The 18717-nt window shown below is 40.0% G+C and overlaps 1 protein-coding gene across 4 annotated transcripts in view; it reads left to right on the top strand.

The window, feature by feature from the left end:
- The first annotated feature begins 11976 nt into the window (after nucleotides 1-11976).
- Nucleotides 11977-18717, top strand: part of nbas.L (NBAS subunit of NRZ tethering complex L homeolog) — a 457628-nt gene continuing 450887 nt past the window's right edge. For 2 of the 4 annotated variants that reach the window (XM_041563562.1, XM_041563561.1), the window contains exon 1: nucleotides 11977-12154. In XM_041563562.1, the coding sequence (XP_041419496.1) occupies nucleotides 12053-12154 (102 nt within the window). In that variant the 5' untranslated portion in view covers nucleotides 11977-12052. The remainder of the gene's footprint in view (nucleotides 12155-18717) is intronic. The other 2 variants (XM_041563560.1, XM_041563559.1) reach the window with 1 other exon arrangement.

The following is an 18717-nucleotide window of genomic DNA, read 5'->3' as shown; positions in this document are numbered from 1 at the left end:
ACCAACAGAGGGAGCTGCGTGATATTGCAGTCACTGTTATTCTTTCATATAACCAACAGAGGGCACGCTGTTATTCTTTCATATAACCAACAGAGGGCGCTGTGTGATATTGCAGTCACTGTTAATCTTTCATATATCCAACAGATGGCGCTGTGTGATATTGCAGTCACTGTTATTCTTTCATATAACCAACAGAGGGCACTGTGTGATATTGCAGTCACTGTTAATCTTTCATATAACCAACAGAGGGCACTGTGTGATATTGCAGTCACTGTTAATCTTTCATATAACCAACAGAGGGTGCACTGTTATTCTTTCATATAACCAACAGATGGCGCTGTGTGATATTGCAGTCACTGTTAATCTTTCATATAACCAACAGAGGGCGCACTGTTATTCTTTCATATAACCAACAGATGGCGCTGTGTGATATTGCAGTCTTTCCCCAAGCGAACTGTTGCAATTGCAGCTACTGCCCACTGACTCGTATAATCCGAGATAGACTTTTTCACCACATTTTGTATGCTGAAAAACTCGTCTTATACTCGAGCATATACGTTATACATGAAATTGCCACTGTGCCATCCTTATATGAGTCATGGAATTGCCACTGTGCCATCCTTCTATGAGTTCTGAGGTATTTATACATGAAATTGCCACTGTGCCATCCTTCTATGAGTTCTGAGGGTATTTATACATGGAATTGCCAATGTACCAGCCTTCTATGAGTTCTGAGGGTATTTATACATGGAATTGCCAATGTACCAGCCTTCTATGAGTTCTGAGGATATTTATACATGGAATTGCCACTGTGCCATCCTTCTATGAGTTATGGGGTATTTATATATGGAATGCTCACTGTGCCAGCCTTCTATGAGTTTTGAGGGTATTTATACATGGAATTGACACTGTGCCATCCTTCTGAGTCATTGAATTGCCATTGTGCCATCCTTCTATGAGTTCTGAGGGTATTTATACATGGAATTGCCACTGTGCCATCCTTCTATGAGTTATGGGGTATTTATATATGGAATGCTCACTGTACCAGCCTTCTATGAGTTCTGAGGGTATTTATACATGGAATTGCCACTGTACCAGCCTTCTATGAGTTCTGAGGGTATTTATACATGGAATTGACACTGTGCCATCCTTCTATGAGTCATTGAATTGCTACTGTGCCATCCCTCTATGATATGAATCGTGGAATTGCCACTGTGCCAGTCTTCTATAGTTCTGAGGGTATTTATACATGGGATGGCCACTGTGCCACCCTTCTGTGAGTTTGGGGGTATTTTTAGATGGAATTGCCACTGTGCCATCCTTCTACGAGTCATGGAATTGCCACTGTGCCATCCTTTTATGCGTTCTGAGGGTATTTATACATGGAATTGCCAATGTACCTGCCTTCTATGAGTTCTGGGGTATTTATACGATAAATTGCCATTGTGCCATCCTTCTATGAGTTCTGAGGGTATTTATATGTGGAATTGACACTGTGCCATCCTTCTATGAGTTCTGAAGGGAATTTATACATGGAATTGCCACTGTACCAGCCTTCTATGAGTTCTGGGGTATATATACAAGAAATTGTCTCTGTGCCATTCTTCTATGAGTTCTGAGGGTATTTATACATTGAATTGCCACCGCACCAGCCTTCTATGAGTTCTGGGGATATTATACATAAAATTTCCCACTATGTGCAGAGGGGGCCCTGAACATTTTTTTGCACTCACAATATACAGTACACATAGAATAGAAATGTCACAATATAAGGCTGATTAGTAATTAATACAGATAATTACTACATGGCAGCACAGAAACCAGTGCAATTAGCATCAGAATTTAATAATCAGCCCTGTAGCATCAGCTTATATTACAGACCAATAGGGATGTAGCGAACGTCGGAAAAAAAGTTCGCGAACATATTCGCGAACTTGCGCAAAAATGCGAGCGGTTCGCGAACGGTTCGCGAACCCCATAGACTTCAATGGGAAGGCGAACTTTAACATCTAGAAAAGACATTTCTGGCCAGAAAAATGATTTTAAAGTTGTTTAAAGGGTGCAACGACCTGGACAGTGGCATGCCAGAGGGGGATCAAGGGCAAAAATGTATCTGAAAAATCTGCCTGTGTGTGCTTGGAAGAGATAGTGTAGGGGGAGAGCTGTTAGTGATTTCAGGGACAGATGATAGCAAGTTTGCTGGCTAGTAATCTGCTTGATACTGCTCTGTATTGGAGGGACAGAAGTCTGCAGGGATTTGAGGGACATTTTAGCTTAGGTAGCTTTGCTGGCTAGTAATCTACTGTTCTCTTTAAACAACTGCCATACGTTGACCTTGTAGGCATTGTTTGCCCAGTTTTTTTGGACGCAGCCACTGAAGCACAGTTGCCAGAAAAAATATGCCATATAAATGCTGAAAATAGTCATTTTTCGCCATTACGTAAAATATATTATGGCTGCTTGAAAAAAGTGACTCCGGTGTTTTTTCTGGAGACGGTAATATTATGGATATTTAGACAGAATGGGAACAAGGTCACACAGCTCGATGGCGGGTTGAAGAAAACAGTGTGCAAATAATGCCTACAAGGCCAACGTATACACTACTACAGCGGTGGATACGGATTACGTAAAATATATTATGGCTGCTTGAAAAAAGTGACTCCGGTGTTTTTTCTGGAGACGGTAATATTATGGATATTTAGACAGAATGTGAACAAGGTCACACAGCTCGATGGCGGGTTGAAGAAAACAGTGTGCAAATAATGCCTACAGGGCAAATAATGCCTAAAAGGTCAACTTATACACTACTACAGCGGTAGTAAAATAAAAAAAAGTAAAATAAAAAAAAAAAGAATATTAAAAAAAAAAAATTAAAGTTGGTGCTGCTGAACTACTAGGAGCAGCAGATTAGCACACCAGTCCCACTCCCCAACACTGCTAGACTAATAGCACTGGGCTCTTATAGTAGTAGTAGTAGTAGTAGTAGTAAAACAACAAAAAAATAAATAAAAGCAGTCCTTACAAGGACTACTGTTATTGCAGCAGTCAGCAGATGAGATCAGAAGCAGGACAGCTGCCCACTGCAGCTACATACAGAGCACTGCAGTAGAAGGTAGATTACTAGCCAGCAAAGCTACCTAAGCTTAAATGTCCCTCAAACCCCTGCAGACTTCTGTCCCTCCAATAACAGAGCAGTATCAAAACGATTACTAGCCAGCAAACTTTCAACTGTCCCTGAAATCACTAACAGGCAGCAGCTCTCTCCCTACACTATCTCTTCAGCACACACAGGCAGAGTGAAAAAACGCTGCAGGGCTTCGGTTTTTATAGGGAAGGGGAGTGGTCCAGGGGAGAGCTTCCTGATTGGCTGCCATGTACCTGCTGGTCTGGGGTGAGAGGGCAAAAAAAAGCGCCAACAATGGCGAACCCAAAATGGCGAACGTCGCGCGACGTTCGCGAACTTCCGGCGAGCGCGAACACCCGATGTTCGCGCGAACAAGTTCGCCGGCGAACAGTTCGCGACATCTCTACAGACCAACCTCATTTTCTGCTGGATAATTAGTGACGAGCCCTAAGCTTAGCTTCTCAACAGCTGCTCAGAGCCCACTGAGCATGTGAGTGTCACAGACACTTTCCAAGATGGTGACGATAAGTTCAGTATATTAAATATTGCATTTTTAGCCATACTCTTTTTTTTCTTTTTTTTAGTTCTCCTTTAAGTCTGGAAACATATGGAATGTCAGTTGTTTGAATATATCCATGGACAAAAGAGCAGTCTGGGTCTCTTACACACAGACACACACACTGACTCACACAATACAGACACATCTTTTATATAACATATTTATATATACATATATTTTGGTAGGCCGTCATGGATACATTTGACTGGCTAAACATCTGATGATTTGTATGTATTTTCTGTAACTCATTTTCACACAGTAAGGGGCAGATTTATCAAAGGTTGAATTGAAAATTCGAAATTTTAAATTCGAATTTTGAGTTTATTTTAGTTTAATTCGACTAGGGAATTGTCCAAATTCGATTTGAGTTTAAATTTTTTTTTTCGAAATGTATCATGTACATGTCCCAATTAGACTATTCACTATCTAAAACCTGCTGAATTGATGTTTTAGCCTATGGGGGACCTCCTACAATCAATTTGGAGTCGTTTGGTGGAAATTTGAAAAATAAATTAAAAAAAAAAAAAGAACTGAATTTGATTCAAATTCGATTCGATCTTTTTCACTAGAATTTAAAAAGTTAGAATTTTTTAATAAGTTTCAATTGGTTATTTCTTTCGAATTTTGAGTTTGTGGGAGTTTTTATAAACTCTCATAATTAAACCCTTGATAAATATGCCCCTAAATATACTTAAATATCACCTTGGCGAGTGGTATTTGTTGACCATAGAACTTACACAAAGGCTTTAAAGACACTGAATTTTCTACATAAACAAATACGGGTATGGGACCTGTTATTCAGAATGCTCGGGAGTCGGGACCTGGGGTTTTCCGGATATTGGATATTTCAGTAATTTGAATCTTCATACCTTAAGTCTACTAGAAAATCATGTAAACATTAAATAAACCCAATAGGCTGGTTTTGCTTCCAATAAGGATTAATTATATCTTAGTTGGGATCAAGTACAAGGTACTGTTTTATTATTACAGAGAAAAAGACAATAATTTTAAAAAATGTGGATTATTTGGATGAAATGGAGTCTATGGGAGACGGCCTTTTCGTATTTCGGAGCTTTCTGGATAACTGGTTTCCGGATAATGGATCCCATACTTGTATAGCCAAAATAATAGTCTCAATTTTAAGTCTAGGAATGTTGGGAAGTATATTAGTTGGGAATAGCATGTACTGTACCCCCAATGTATTTAAAGAGGATTCCGGCCTTTTTCCTTTTCAAAAAAGCCCTATTGACAAAGTAAGTATTTTGACATTTAGGACTTATTATGAAAAAATGCAATTTTATGGGATTGGAACTCTATGTACGCTGACATTTGAACATTAACTCTCAATAAAAACCCACACTAAACAGTTTTTTTTCTTCTGCATTATTACCCTTTTATTTATTTAGGGGACTCTTTTCTCAGCTCTAATAGAAAATGGAGATTATTTCTATAATATTTGCTATTAGTCTAGGCTTTTATAGTCTCTTTGTTCAGATCGTTCAGCCTGTGTGTGTGTTTAAAAATAAACCAACAAAATGCAAGCTAAATAATATAACACATCGCTCTCAGATTCAAGCCTCTTCCAAAGAAGAGATGCTGGTAATAAAACTAGCTCATAATACTTTCTTGTGCTCGATAGGTTCACTACCATTTTATTCTTAATATTCTGAGCATTTCTACTTTTCTACCAGCCCATCCCTTTGTATGGAACAGTCAGAGCCAGAGTTTATTCTATTTAAACCATACGGCCTGTAGCTAATATAAGCATAAAACATACCTCCTTTCCCAATAGATATTGTTGCACATTTAGGGGCAAATTCATCAAGGGTCGAATATCGAGGGTTAATTAACCCTCCATATTCGACTGGGGAATGAAAATCCTTCGACTTCGAATACAGAGTCGAAGGATTTTGCGCAAATACTTCGATCGAATGATCGAAGGAATAATCGTTAACTTTAAAGCAATACCGACACATTCCTTTAAAAATCATAGGAACGTGTCAGCATCAAGTAGGTGCTACACCCGGAATAGTTCCCCTCAAAACCGCCCCGCGAACCTGCTTTCACCTTTAAGGTAACTTTTAAGGGCAGATTTATCAAGGGTTTGAATTTCGAATTTGAAAAACTTTGAAATTCAAATTCAAAACGACCAACCAAAATGTATAAAAAGTGTTTTTTTTGGCCGGACAGGTCAGTTTTCGATCGAATAGGTCCGTTTATGATTGGATTCAAATCAAAGTAATAGCACATTCCATCGTTTTTCCAAAAAAAACCCTTCGATTCTATTAGGTTCTATGAGGTCCCCCATCGGCCAAAACAGCAATTCGGCAGGTTTTAGATAGCGAATGGTCGAAGTCAAATTTTTAAAGTGACAGTACATGATAAATTTCGAAATTCTAATTTTTTTTCAAATTCAAATCAAATTTGGACTATTCCCCAGTTGAAGGACACAAAAATTAGCTTGAAATTCAAATTTTTTAAATTAGAATTTTCACTTCGACCTTTGATAAATCTGCCCCTTAGTATGTTATATAATTCTAAGCAACTGTTCAATTGACATTCGCTTTTGAAGTTTTATAGTTTTTGAATGATATGCCTTCTTCTTCTGACACTTTCCAGCTTTCAAATGGGGGTCACTGACCCCATCTAAAAAAAAGAATGCTCTGTAAGGCGACAAATGTATTGTTATTGATACTTTTTATTACTCACCTTTCTATTCAGACCTCTCCTATTCATACACATTCTCATAATTTGGACCCTAGCAACCACATTGATGAAATTGCAAACTGGAGAGCTGCTGAATAAAAAGCTAAATAACTCAAAATCCACAAAACCAATTACAAATTGTCTCAGAATATCACTCTCTACATCATACTAAAAATTTATTTAAAGGTGAACAACCTAATTTAATCAGGATGTGCTCTCCATTGTCTCTATCTTAGAGCACCTACACTTATGAGTGCATGACATTATATTTCAAATCGTCGGGAAGGCTTTGGAAGAAGATAAATGGTAAACTTTGGTAAATCTCTAAGCAAGATGGAATCTGCCAGTGCAGTGATATCCACTTTTATAGGAACAAGTAAAATGAATACAAGGGGAATATCACTTTACCTTAAGGTGGCCATGGACGTAACAATTACGACCTTTCTTGAAAAAGATCTTTCCAAGAAAGATCATTAGTTTCAATACACATTTGTAGAGCTGAATGGTCAGATATACAGGTATTAACACTAGAATTCTACCTGTATCTGACAATTCAGCACTAACAATTGCCGATGTTCAGGTGCCTTCAATGGCACCCAATCAAAAGTCTCTGTCCAGCCCGATCGATGAGCCAACTGATATCCAAGTCTTCTGCCGATATTGGTCGGTTCTTTTCCCACCATACATGCACCGAATATCGTATGAAAATTAATTTCGTACAATATTATCTGTGCGTCTATGGCCACCTTGAATCTCTCACATTTTTAAGTGGAAATAATTAAATAAAAGAGGTTTAGGTTGCTTTAAAATACTTCTTCGAGTCTAGCCATGGACACCTATGCAGAATGTTGAGCCCATGCCAGTTACAAGTAGAGGTTGCTAGTAGGGTTGCCACCTTTTAAAACAATGATTACCGGCTGGTGGTGGGGGCGGGAGCAAATGGGCGGGCCGTGACGTAAAAGGGGGCAGACCGTGACGTAAAAGGGGATGGACCGTGATGTGGAAAGGGGCATGTCATGACGTAAGGGGTGGGGCCTAAATGCGTGATTGGCCTGAAGACAGAAAAAAAAAGGTAAACTTTGAGCGGGTTGGGGGCAGCCAAGGGCTTTTGTTGGGAGTATTACAAATTTCCCGACAGCTACATTGCCGGTAAATTTGTAATACTGGCCCCGGCCTTGGCAGGTGTTTTACCGGCCAGGCCGGTAAAATACAGACCGGATGGCAACCCTAGTTACTAGGGATGCACCGAATCCAGGATTCAGTTCGGGATTCGGCCAGGATTTGGCCTTTTTCAGCAGGATTCGGATTCGGACAAATCCTTCTGCCTGGCCGAACCGAATCCTAATCCTAATTAGGGGTGAGGAGGGAAATCTAATGACTTTTTGTCACAAAACAAGGAAGTAAAAAATGTTTGCATATGCAAATTAGGATTTGGATACGGTTCGGTATTAGGCCAAATCTTTCGCGAAGGATTCGGGGGTTCGGCTGAATCCAAAATAGTGGATTCGGTGCATCGCTTGAGGTTACACATAAGTTACAAAACAGTATTCAGATGTACAAGCTGAGAATGTGAAATTATGTTCATTGTTTGGCAAAAAGTTTTTATTGCTTTGAATCCGATACGGGAAAATGCCTCTTTACCGAAGGAATAAATCCAAGAGAAGAGACGAAGGAACAAAAATCAATGGCTGAAAAGTGACTAATGATTCAAGGGCAACATTTCAGTAAAGTGCCACCTTCTCGTTTCCACCAATGAGAATAATGGTTTGTTTACTTTTTAGCGGTTCCCTGGTCTTTCTAGGGTTTTGAGCACCAAGATCAATAAAAAACATTTATCTTCCATTTCCAGATGAGAGATGAAGCCTTGTGGCCAGGGGCCTGCTGCCTGTCAGGGAGCACGAGAATTACTTCTATTAGTTTATTACCATTTCATTGCTCTGATAACGGCATAGAACCTCCGGCCCTTCATGGAGTGCAGACAAATATCGCAAATAAATAATAATAACAGGAAAAAAACGTTATTTGATAAATAGACGTGATACCGTAGAAATGTATCTAATACATTGGCTTGATACTGTGAATCCATCATAGGTTTCCCTTAGCATCATGCTTTTTATTTCCTAAATTGTGCATTGCAATTTCTTTTCCTATTTGTATTATTATAACAAGGAAAGCAGAGAATATGCATTATAGAACTTACATGGCGACAAACTCCCCTATTAAACAGGCAACAGGGACAGTGGATGTTATGTTCTGTGCTATTGGCTTTTATGGGCTAAAAAACAGAAAATATATAAAACAGGTTTTAAAAAGAAGTTATACTCTATTGTAAAGGGAAAATAGAGCCTATAAAACCCCCACTTATAAATGGAACGCAATGTCATCAATAAAATCAAATTAAACTTGCTCAGAGTGCTCTTCTGCTGTTTACTTTATTTTCATCCACTTGAAATAGGTTTATATTTATATAAAAATGCAGATATGGGACCTGTTATCCAGAAGGCTCGGGACCTGGGGTTTTTCCGGATAACGGATCTTTCCATAATTTGGATGTCAATATCTTAAGTCTGCTAGAAAATCATTTAAACATTAAATGAACCCAATAGGCTGGGTTTGCCTCCTGTAAGAATTAATTATATATTAGTTGGGAACAGGTACAAGCTACTGTTTTATTATTACAGAGAAAAAGGAAATCATTTTTACATTTTTTAATTATTTGATTAGATTGGAGTCAATAAGGGGTGGCTTTCCTTTAATTTGGAGCTTTCTGAATAACAGGTTTCTGTATAACGGATCCTTTACTTATATTAAGGTTGCTAGGCTAATCTAGTCCCTAGCAACCAGATTGCTAAAATTGACAACTGGAGAGCTGGTGAATAAAAGCTCAATAAATATGAAAACCAATTGCAAATTGTCTCAGAATATCACTCTCTGCATAATACTAACAGTTAACTCAAAGGTGAACAATTAACAATCTTTAAATTAACTTTTAGTATGACACGGAGCGAGATATTCTGAGACAATATGCAATTGGTTTTAATTTTTTATTATTTGTGTTTCTTGAGTTATTTATTTTTATTCAGAAGTTCTCCAGTTTGTGATTTCAGCAATCTGGTTGCTAGGGTCCTAATTATCCTAGCAACCATGCACTAGTTTAAATGAGGGGCTGGAATATGTATAGGAGAGGGCCCGAATAGAAAGAGTGATAATAAAAAGCAGCAATAACAATACATGTGTAGCCTTACAGACCGTTTGTGTTTTAGATGGGTCAGTGACCCCTATTTGGAATCTGGAAAGAGCCAGAATAAGGAGGCTGGCACAAGCCTGGACCCACAAAGTAGTTAAGCCTGAGTCAGACTGTAAAAGGGTTAAAAGGCTTACATTTTATTTTCCATAATTAAGAACCAAGGCCTGACGCGTTTTGTGTCTACCAAGGACACTTACTAAAAAACTTCCTGGGGAGGAGGAGGAGATGAAAAAGTCGTTATTTTGTTCTACTGCGCATTCGTTTGCCGGAAATTTGAAGAAAGAGGAAGATGGAAGAGAATCGATCCGTGGTGCTCACTGGTATAACCCTGGGCCGGTGCAGTTTTCTTCTGATAGGAGCACCAGCCTGGGGTTTCAGGTAAGTCAATACAATCAATTGGCGGTGACTAACATTTAGCACCCCCATTTGCAAACAGCCTTTCCTTTCCTTTAAACGGGTAGTTTTATCTCCAAGTTAACTTTTAGGGGCATTAGTATTAAAGGTCGATATATAGAGGTTTTTTTTACCTCGAATGAACTTGAATGACCTCGAAACTCATATAGTATTTTATTTAAGAAAAAACTCGAACGTCTAAAACTCGAGCGAATATTACCGACCCGAAAACTCAAATCGAATTTAAATGTCAGGAAGGCTATTAACATCTTCAAATGGGACACTAGACCTCTGCCATTGACTCCTACATGAACTCGGCAGGTTTTAGGTGAGTTGTTCCCAGGGTCAAAGTATGATAAATTTGTGAGTTTTGACCAAAACTCCAACTCGAAAATTCGATTCACAATTCGAATCTGCCCCTTACTTTCTTAGCAACTTTTTAATTGTTTATTTTTTATAAATTTTTTTCTTTCCTCTTCTGCCTTGTTCGAGCTTTTATAAGGGTGGGTCACCTTTAAAGGAGAACTAAACCCTAAGAATTAATGTGGCTAAAAAATGCCATATTTTCTATATTGAACTTATTGCACCAGCCTAAAGTTTCAGCTTGTCAATAGCAGCAATGATCCAGGACTTCAAACTTGTCACAGGGGGTCACCATCTTGGAAAGTGTCTGTGACACTCACATGCTCAGTGGGCTCTGAGCAGCTGTTGAGAAGCTAAGCTTAGGGCTCGTCACTAATTATCCAGCAGAAAATGAGCTTCCCCTGTAATAAAAGCTGATGCTATAGGTTTGCTGATTATTAAATTCTGATGCTAATTACACTGGTTTCTGTGCTGCCATGTAGTAATTATCTGTATTAATTACTAACCAGCCTTATATTGTGACATTTCTATTCTATGTGTACTGTATATTGTGAGTGGGTCCCTAAGCTCAGTAAGTGACAGCGGCACAGAGCATGTGCAGTGAATCAGCAGAAAAGAAGATGGGGAGCTACTGGGGCATCTTTGGAGACACAGATCTTTACTGCTAAAGGGCTGTGGTTGCCTTGGGCTGGTACAGAAGCACAAAACATAATGTACAACATTTCTAGACGACTTTAGTTTAACTTTCCTTGTCCTTTAAGTAACTTTTATTATATTATAGAATGGCTAATTTTTCAACCGGTCTACATTTTTAAAAATTATTTGCATTCTTCTTCCTCTTCTGACTCTTTCCAGTTTTCAGATGACCCCGTCCAAAAAACAAATGCTCTGTAATTCTACAGATTTACTGTTATTGCTACTTTTCATAACTCGTCTTTCTATCCAGGCTTCTCCTATTCATATTTCAGTCTCTTATTCAAATCAATGCATGATTGCTATGGAAATTTGCGCCCTAGCAACCAGATGGCTGAAACTGCAAACTGGAGAGCTGCTGAATAAAAAGCTAAATAACTCAAAAAACCACAAATAATAAAAATTGAAAACCAAATGCAAATTGTCTCAGATTATCACTCTCTACACCATACTGAACGTTAATTTAAAGGTGGAGAGCCCATTTAAATGGGGGGTCACTGGATGCCAAATAAGTCTTGCGATTGTATTATTTTTTTTTCTTCTTATATTTCTTTTCAAGCCAATCCTTTTCATTTCCCAGTTTCTCAAACCACTCCCTGGTTGCTAGGGTCAGTTTGACCCTAGCAACCAGATAAGAGCTGACTTTCCAAATGACAGAGCCGCTGAACAAAGAGCAAAGAAAAAAAAAAAATTAAGAACCATAAAAATAAAAAGCATAATGAGAACTGCAAAGTGTCTCAAAATATTTCTGTCCACAGTGGTATTATATCTATCCTAGAAGATTTCCTGGGAGGTTCTTTACATGAAATTACTATGGCCTATAGTAAATGATATAGAAGTCCTTCGCAGTCTCTGGCTGAACGCTACTGAGCGCCGCATGGAGCCTGTATTATTCTGCGCACCGCGAAGCGTCTTGTATTTTCCTTGGCAGCCGCCGTCCACGTCACATTCCTTGCCAGGAGTAAAGATGGCGGCGCCTAGTGATCTGACGGACAGCGGGAACCCAGAAGAAAATATCTTGTATGATCTGCTAATAAACACCGAGTGGCCTCCCGAGCCCGACACACAGGTTAGAGGCCGCCCTTCTTTAAGGGGTTTGTTGCTACTTTGTGTTCTGTGTAACCCCCTCCTTGGAAATGTGACATGTGGGAAGCGATAGAGGGGACACGTAGCACTGTCAGAGATGGGGAGGAGGGGGATAACAAGGGTAATGAGTTTGCTTATTCAAATTAATTAATGGGTGACAGAAGCAGAACTTAAAGCAGATTATAATAATTCGTGCACATGGATAATGTGATTTGCAATTTCTGTTCACGTTTTGCCTCTGACTCTTGAAACAACGCAGCAGTGTCCAGCTCTGACAACCGCTACATTGTTTCAGGAGTCAGAACCAGCAGTGCTGAGAGCAGACACCTACTGATTTCAATATTAATCACATTTACTTTGAATAATATTTGAATACTTGTGAATGTCATCTGGACAGTTGGGTTTCCCTGTGTATGTTACATAAAGGCTGGTGTTGTGACAGTATTGCAGCCTGGTTTCATTTTCCTGAGTATTTATTGTACTTTGTCAGACTCCATTGTGTCCTGCAGTGATGGGAGATATTTCACAGCACTGTATTTCTGGCCTGCGTTCTGCGGTTCATACAGTTCATTAGATAATCTCGCTACAGGACGGAATGGGGTTTATCCACGTCCAGCGGCTCCATTAGTTTCCAGCACTCAGGTAACGGGTTGGGGAACAGGCAGGACTATAGCTGGGTAATTTATTAAAGGAGAAGGAAAGGCTTGCAGCACTTGGGGGTACCAAATGTTAAGCACCCCCAACAGGGCTGCCTTCTGAAATAACGGGGCCCTGTACGGCAACAGTTTCTGGGCCCCCTGGTCCCGCCCAGCCCCAAGCCCCACCCCATATCTCGCCCACCCCACACAGACAGAGCTAAAACATTAAACCCCCCCTTAGTTATGAAAAGCTATTGGTGGTCACCCCCCCACCACACACATGTACACACATGTCATAAAAAGTCATTGGTGATCAGGGGCCCCCTTGATTGGATAGGCTGGAGGGGAAGATTCTGCTTCACCTATTCAATCCCTGTACAGCTTTACCAGGACTTAAACTTAATCAACCAATGAGGATACAGAGAACTAAACTTAATCAACCAATGAGGATACAGAGAACTAAACTTAATCAACCAATGAGGATACAGAGAACTGAAAAGGAGACTGATCATACACGCATAGGAGCTCCTGTGCTCTTTTCTGAAGATTTCAGCACGATGACAGCAGGGGGGCCTGGCTAATAAAGTAAGTGAAACATGGCTGGGCCCCCCTTATATAATACCTGCGGGGCCTGGCACAACTGTCACCCCTGTGCCCCCCTGATGGCGGCCCTGACCCCCAAGTGATTGTATTTACTTACCTGAAACCTCGGGCCTGTGCTCCTATCAGCAGAAAACTGCACTGGCCCTGGGTTATACCAGTGAGCACCACGGAGCCATCCTCTTCCGTCTTCCTCTTTCTTCAAATTTCCTGGGGCAGACGCATGCGCAGTTGAATGAAATAGTCGCCTTTTAAAGTTCGGCTTTTCGTTCTACTGTGCGTGTGCAGCCGCATGAAGAAATAAGAAGCCGGAAGAGGATCGCTCCGTGGTGCTCACTGGTATAACCCCGGGCCAGTGCAGTTTTCTGCTGATAGGAGCACCAGCCCGGGGTTTCAGTTAAGTCAATACAATCACTTGGGGATGTCTAACATTTGGCACCCCAAGTACATGAAGCCTTTCCTTCTTCAAAGTCTGAATGCTAAAAAACTTGAAAAACTCTAGTTTTTTATTATTAAATCCAAATTTTTAGCAGGAAAAAAACCCTCAAATGTTTCTAGATTCATTTAATTTCGATGCTTCAAAAAAGTGTGCATCCGAAATTCTGGCATCTGAGACCTGCCGAGGTTGTATATAAGTCAGTGGGAGAGGTCCCTATCCTATTTGGAGGTTTCTGTGGCCTCTGCTGGAATTAGCTTGAAAATCCAACAATTTCAGACTTTTCAGGCAAAAATACTAAAAAATTCAGGCTTTTTGGGAAAAAGCCTGAAAAAATCCAGCGATTCTGGAATTTTTTCCCCCCTATCCGATTAAATCAAGCTTTATGAGGTCAAATCATGGATTCTAGTTTGGTCGGACTTTTAAAAATTAAAAAATCAGAACTAAATCTGTATTTTGATAACTAACCCCCTTAAAGATCCGTTATGTTAGTTAGCTAGCCAATAAGTAAATCCTTACCCAATTTGCCCACCTGGCTGATACATTGCCCGGCCTGGGGCTAAAGGGCTAAAGCAGTATGGCACAGGTTGAGATTGTCATCTTATATTACATTTAGGATTTCTCTTAAAGGGGTGGTCCATCTTTAAGTTAATTTTTAATATGTTATAGAATGGCTTATTCGAAGCAAGTTGGGCTTTATTTTGTTTCCTTTTATTAGCTCTAAATTATTTGTCTTCTTCTTCTGACTCGTTCCAGCTTTCAAACGGGGGTCACTGACCCCAACTGAAAAACAAATGCTCTGTAAGGCTACAAATGTATTGGTATTAGTGATGTGCGGGTCGGGATTTCCCCGACCCTAACCCGCTCTCCCTTAGCCCGTGCCTGCATCTGACTTACGGGTTCCTTTCATAGACCTGCGCCGCCCCAGTGATGACTTCACAAAAGGGGCGGGGTGAGCAGGCGCATCGTCTATAAAAGAAGAACCCGGATGTTGGAAGCCGCCATTTGACGGTGGTGGGTGGGGAGAGCATAAGAAGAGCTCAACCCGCACCCACCCGCGAAGAAGAGTGCGAGGTGGGCCCGAACCCACCTGACTCGCAGGTTTCGGACTGGCCCGCACTTCACTAATTGTTTTTACTACTTTTTTCTTTCTATTCAGACCTCTCCTATTCCAGTCTCTTATTCATATCAATGCATGTTGTTAAGGTGATCTTTAGGATTCTTCTCTGGGTTAAATTTAAGCCTCTAGTTCAGACCCTTGTATATGGGTTTACAGTGACTGCAGATGATTTAAACTTCCTTAAAGGGGATATAAATCCTCAAAACTATATGCTCTACTGAGAACTTTTACAATTTACTTTAATTATAATTTTTCTCGTTTTCAGTGTATTGCTACTTTTTTGACACTGCAATATAACTGCAATATAATGCACTATCATGAATTTGAAAAGCAGCTCCTCCTGACATTCAGTTCGAGTGGCAGAGAAGAGTCTTTAGAACTGAGCAGAGAAATGTCAGAAGGTTCTGCTCACTTAATGTTTTTTCTTATTATTGCAAAATCAGAACACTTTTCTCTGCTCACTAAAGGTGGCCATACAGGGGCCCGATAAAAGCTTCCAATTAGGGCCCTCCAGACCAAGTCGATAGTTTATTGGTCGGTATGTTCGACCCTCAGAAGGGGCTGCCCAACCAGCATCTGGATAACTAAGGGACAGGTTTGAAAATCCTGTTGTTTAATAATCGCATCAACATGTTGATGAGGACTTTGTCCAATGGATCTCCCTGGGCCAATGATCGGTAAACCCAATTCGATTAAATAAGCTGCTGTGTAGCCATGGGGGCAGCCATTCAACGGAGAAATGGCTCAGGTTACACAGCAGATAATCTCTGTCGAACATAATGGTGTTATCTGTTATCCACTATTTAACCTGTGCCATATAGACTTTTTTCAATTTCCACCATTGCTACACAGCAGCTTGTTTATATGAACTATAGTAGTGTTTCTGAAGCAAACACATCAGTTTTACCAGTGCAGGGCAGCACTACATGATATTTTCATTACATAACACTTTCATTTTTTGGTGTTACTTATCCTTTAAATCTACTAGAAAATCATGTAAACATTAAATTAACCCAATAGGCTGGTTTTGCTTCCAATAAGGATTAATTATATCTTAGTTGGGATCAGGTACAAGCTACTGTTTTATAATTACAGAGAAAAAGGAAATAATTTTTTAAAAAAATTTGGATTATTTGTATAAAATGGAGTCTATGGGGGGGGGCCTTACCATAATTCAGAGCTTTCTGGATAGAGGGCTTCCGGATAACTGGGTCCCATACCTGTATTAGCCCTTCATTAAATACATTTTGCTTGTGTTACTGGTCATAGCCTGTCAGATTGTGTGGCACACTAGGGCTGGCAATGAGATATGGATTTTTATTGCCAAAGTTTGACCTCTAAAGGTTCTATCCTGAGATCACACGGTCTTATTGGAACCAGCTCTGTGACAAATGCCAGCGTTTCCCTGTAGCTTTGCCTCCTTTTCCAAGTGCCGGTCCCTTGTCACAATAAGCAAAATGCCGGTCTAAATAACACAAGCAACGCTACACAGATGTCCTGCTAAGTGACATTTACTATAATGGCAAGTAAGACATAAGATAAATCCCAATAGAGAGAGATTTTTTATTTGTATGTTTGTCTACAAATCATACAAATCATAGTGGTTACGTTGCCATATGAATGAAGGGGGTTCAGAGGCACACTAGGAAATCCACGGGGCAACAAAATATGAAGTTAAAACAAATTATTTATTTCAATTTCAAATTTCAATTCAAATCTCCTAATGGCCCTACGCGTTTCATGCTCATGAAGCACTTCGTCATGGTGGTTTATCTTTAAGCTAAATTTTAGTATGTTATAGAATGACGAATTCTAAGCAACTTTACAAATGGACTTAATATTTTATGTTTTTAATTATTTGCCTTTTCCAGTTTTTAAAAGGGGGTCACTGACCCCATCTAAAACAAATGCTCTTTAAGGCTACGAATGTATTGTTACTGTTCATTTTTCTTACTCATCTCCTACTCATAGTTTCTCATTCAAATCAATGCATGGTTGCTAGGGTAATTTGGACCTAAGCAAACAGATTGCTGAAATTGCAAACTGGAGAGCTGTTGAATAAAAAACGAACTCAAAAATCACATATAATAATAAAAATGAAAACCAATTGCAAATCGTCGCATAATATCACTCTCTATATCAGTGACCTCATCTATAATCAAATGCTCTTTGAGGCTACAAATGTATTGTTACTGCTACGTTTTATTACTCATCTTTCTATTCAGACTCTCTCCTATTCATATTCCAGTCTCTTATTCAAATCAATGCTTGGTTGCTAGGGTAATTTGGATCCTGGCAGCCATATTGCTGAAATTGCTGAAACTGAAGAGCGGCTGAATAAAAAGCTAAATAACTCAAAAAACACAAATAATAAAAACCAATTGCAAATTGTCTCAGAATATCACTCTCTACTAGGGATGCACCCAATCCAGGATTCGGCCTTTTTCAGCAGGATTAGGATTCGGCCGAATCCTTCTGCCCGGCCGAACCAAATCAGAATCCTAATTTGCATATGCAAATTAAGGCCGGGGAGGGAAATCACATGACTTTTTGCCAAAAAACAAGGAAGTAAAAAATGTTTTCTCCTTCCCACCACTAATGTCATATGCAAATTATGATTCAGATTCGGTTCAGTATTTGGCCGAATCTTTCGCAAAGGATTTGGGGGTTCGGCCGAATCCAAAATAGTGGATTCGGTGCATCCCTACTCTCTACATCCCCAACCTGTTGAACCCGTGAGCAACATTTAGAAGGAGTTGGGGAGCAACACTAGCATGAAAAATGTTCTTGGGGTGCCAAATAAGAGCTGTGGTTGGCCATTTGGTAGCCCCTATGTGGATTGCCAACCTACATTGAGGCTCTGTTGGCAGTACACCTTGTTTTTATGAAACCAAAACTTGCCTCCAAGCCAAGGATTCAAAAATAAGCTCCTGCTTTGAGACCACTGGGAGCAACATCCAAGGGGTTGGAGAGCAACATGTTACTCACGAGCTACTGGTTGCGGATCACTGCTCTACATCATACTAAAAGTTAATTTAAAAGTGAACAACCCCTTTAAAGCTGGCCATAGACGCAAATATCCGATTGTACGAATCATCGAACGATCGGACTTCCCCCATCTGCCGATGGAAAAGAACAGCTGACAGCAATCGTCCGAAAGTTATGTCCAACAAAAGCTAGTTACAGTCTCCCACTGAGAATCGTACGATCGGCAATACATGCAGAGATATTATCTCTGCATCCCTTTTGTGGTCCACAATTCAGTCAGTTGTTATATATACAGGCCCCCTATTGCCATGGGATCCCGGAGGTATAGGGGTCTCCATGAGGTCCTAGTTAACTAGGACAACCTCTGGATATGTTGGGGGCCCTAAAATTAATTTGCTGGGCTTCCCAGTAGGGATGAACCGAATCCAGGATTCAGTTCGGGATTCGGCCAGGATTCTGCCTTTTTCAGCAGGATTCGGATTTGCCGAATCCTTGTGCCTGGCCGAACCGAATCCAAACCCTAATTTGCATATGTAAATTAGGGACGGGTAGGGAAATCATGCGATTTTTCTTAACAAAAAAGGGAATTTTTCCACTTTTTCCTTTCCTGACCCTAATTTGCATATGTAAATTAAGATTGAGGTTTGTTATTCGGCCAAATCTTTCACCAAGGATTTGGGGATTCGGCCGAATCCCAATTCGTGGATTCGGTGCATCCCTAGTTCCCAGCAATTATCCAAGCCACCACTGGTGGATATGTAACA

The sequence above is a fragment of the Xenopus laevis genome, chromosome 5L, assembly GCF_017654675.1.
Source record: "Xenopus laevis strain J_2021 chromosome 5L, Xenopus_laevis_v10.1, whole genome shotgun sequence".
Classification (NCBI taxonomy): Eukaryota; Metazoa; Chordata; class Amphibia; order Anura; family Pipidae; genus Xenopus; species Xenopus laevis.
The sequence above is the reverse complement of the archived record's forward strand: the minus strand, read 5'-3'. Positions and strand labels throughout refer to the sequence as shown.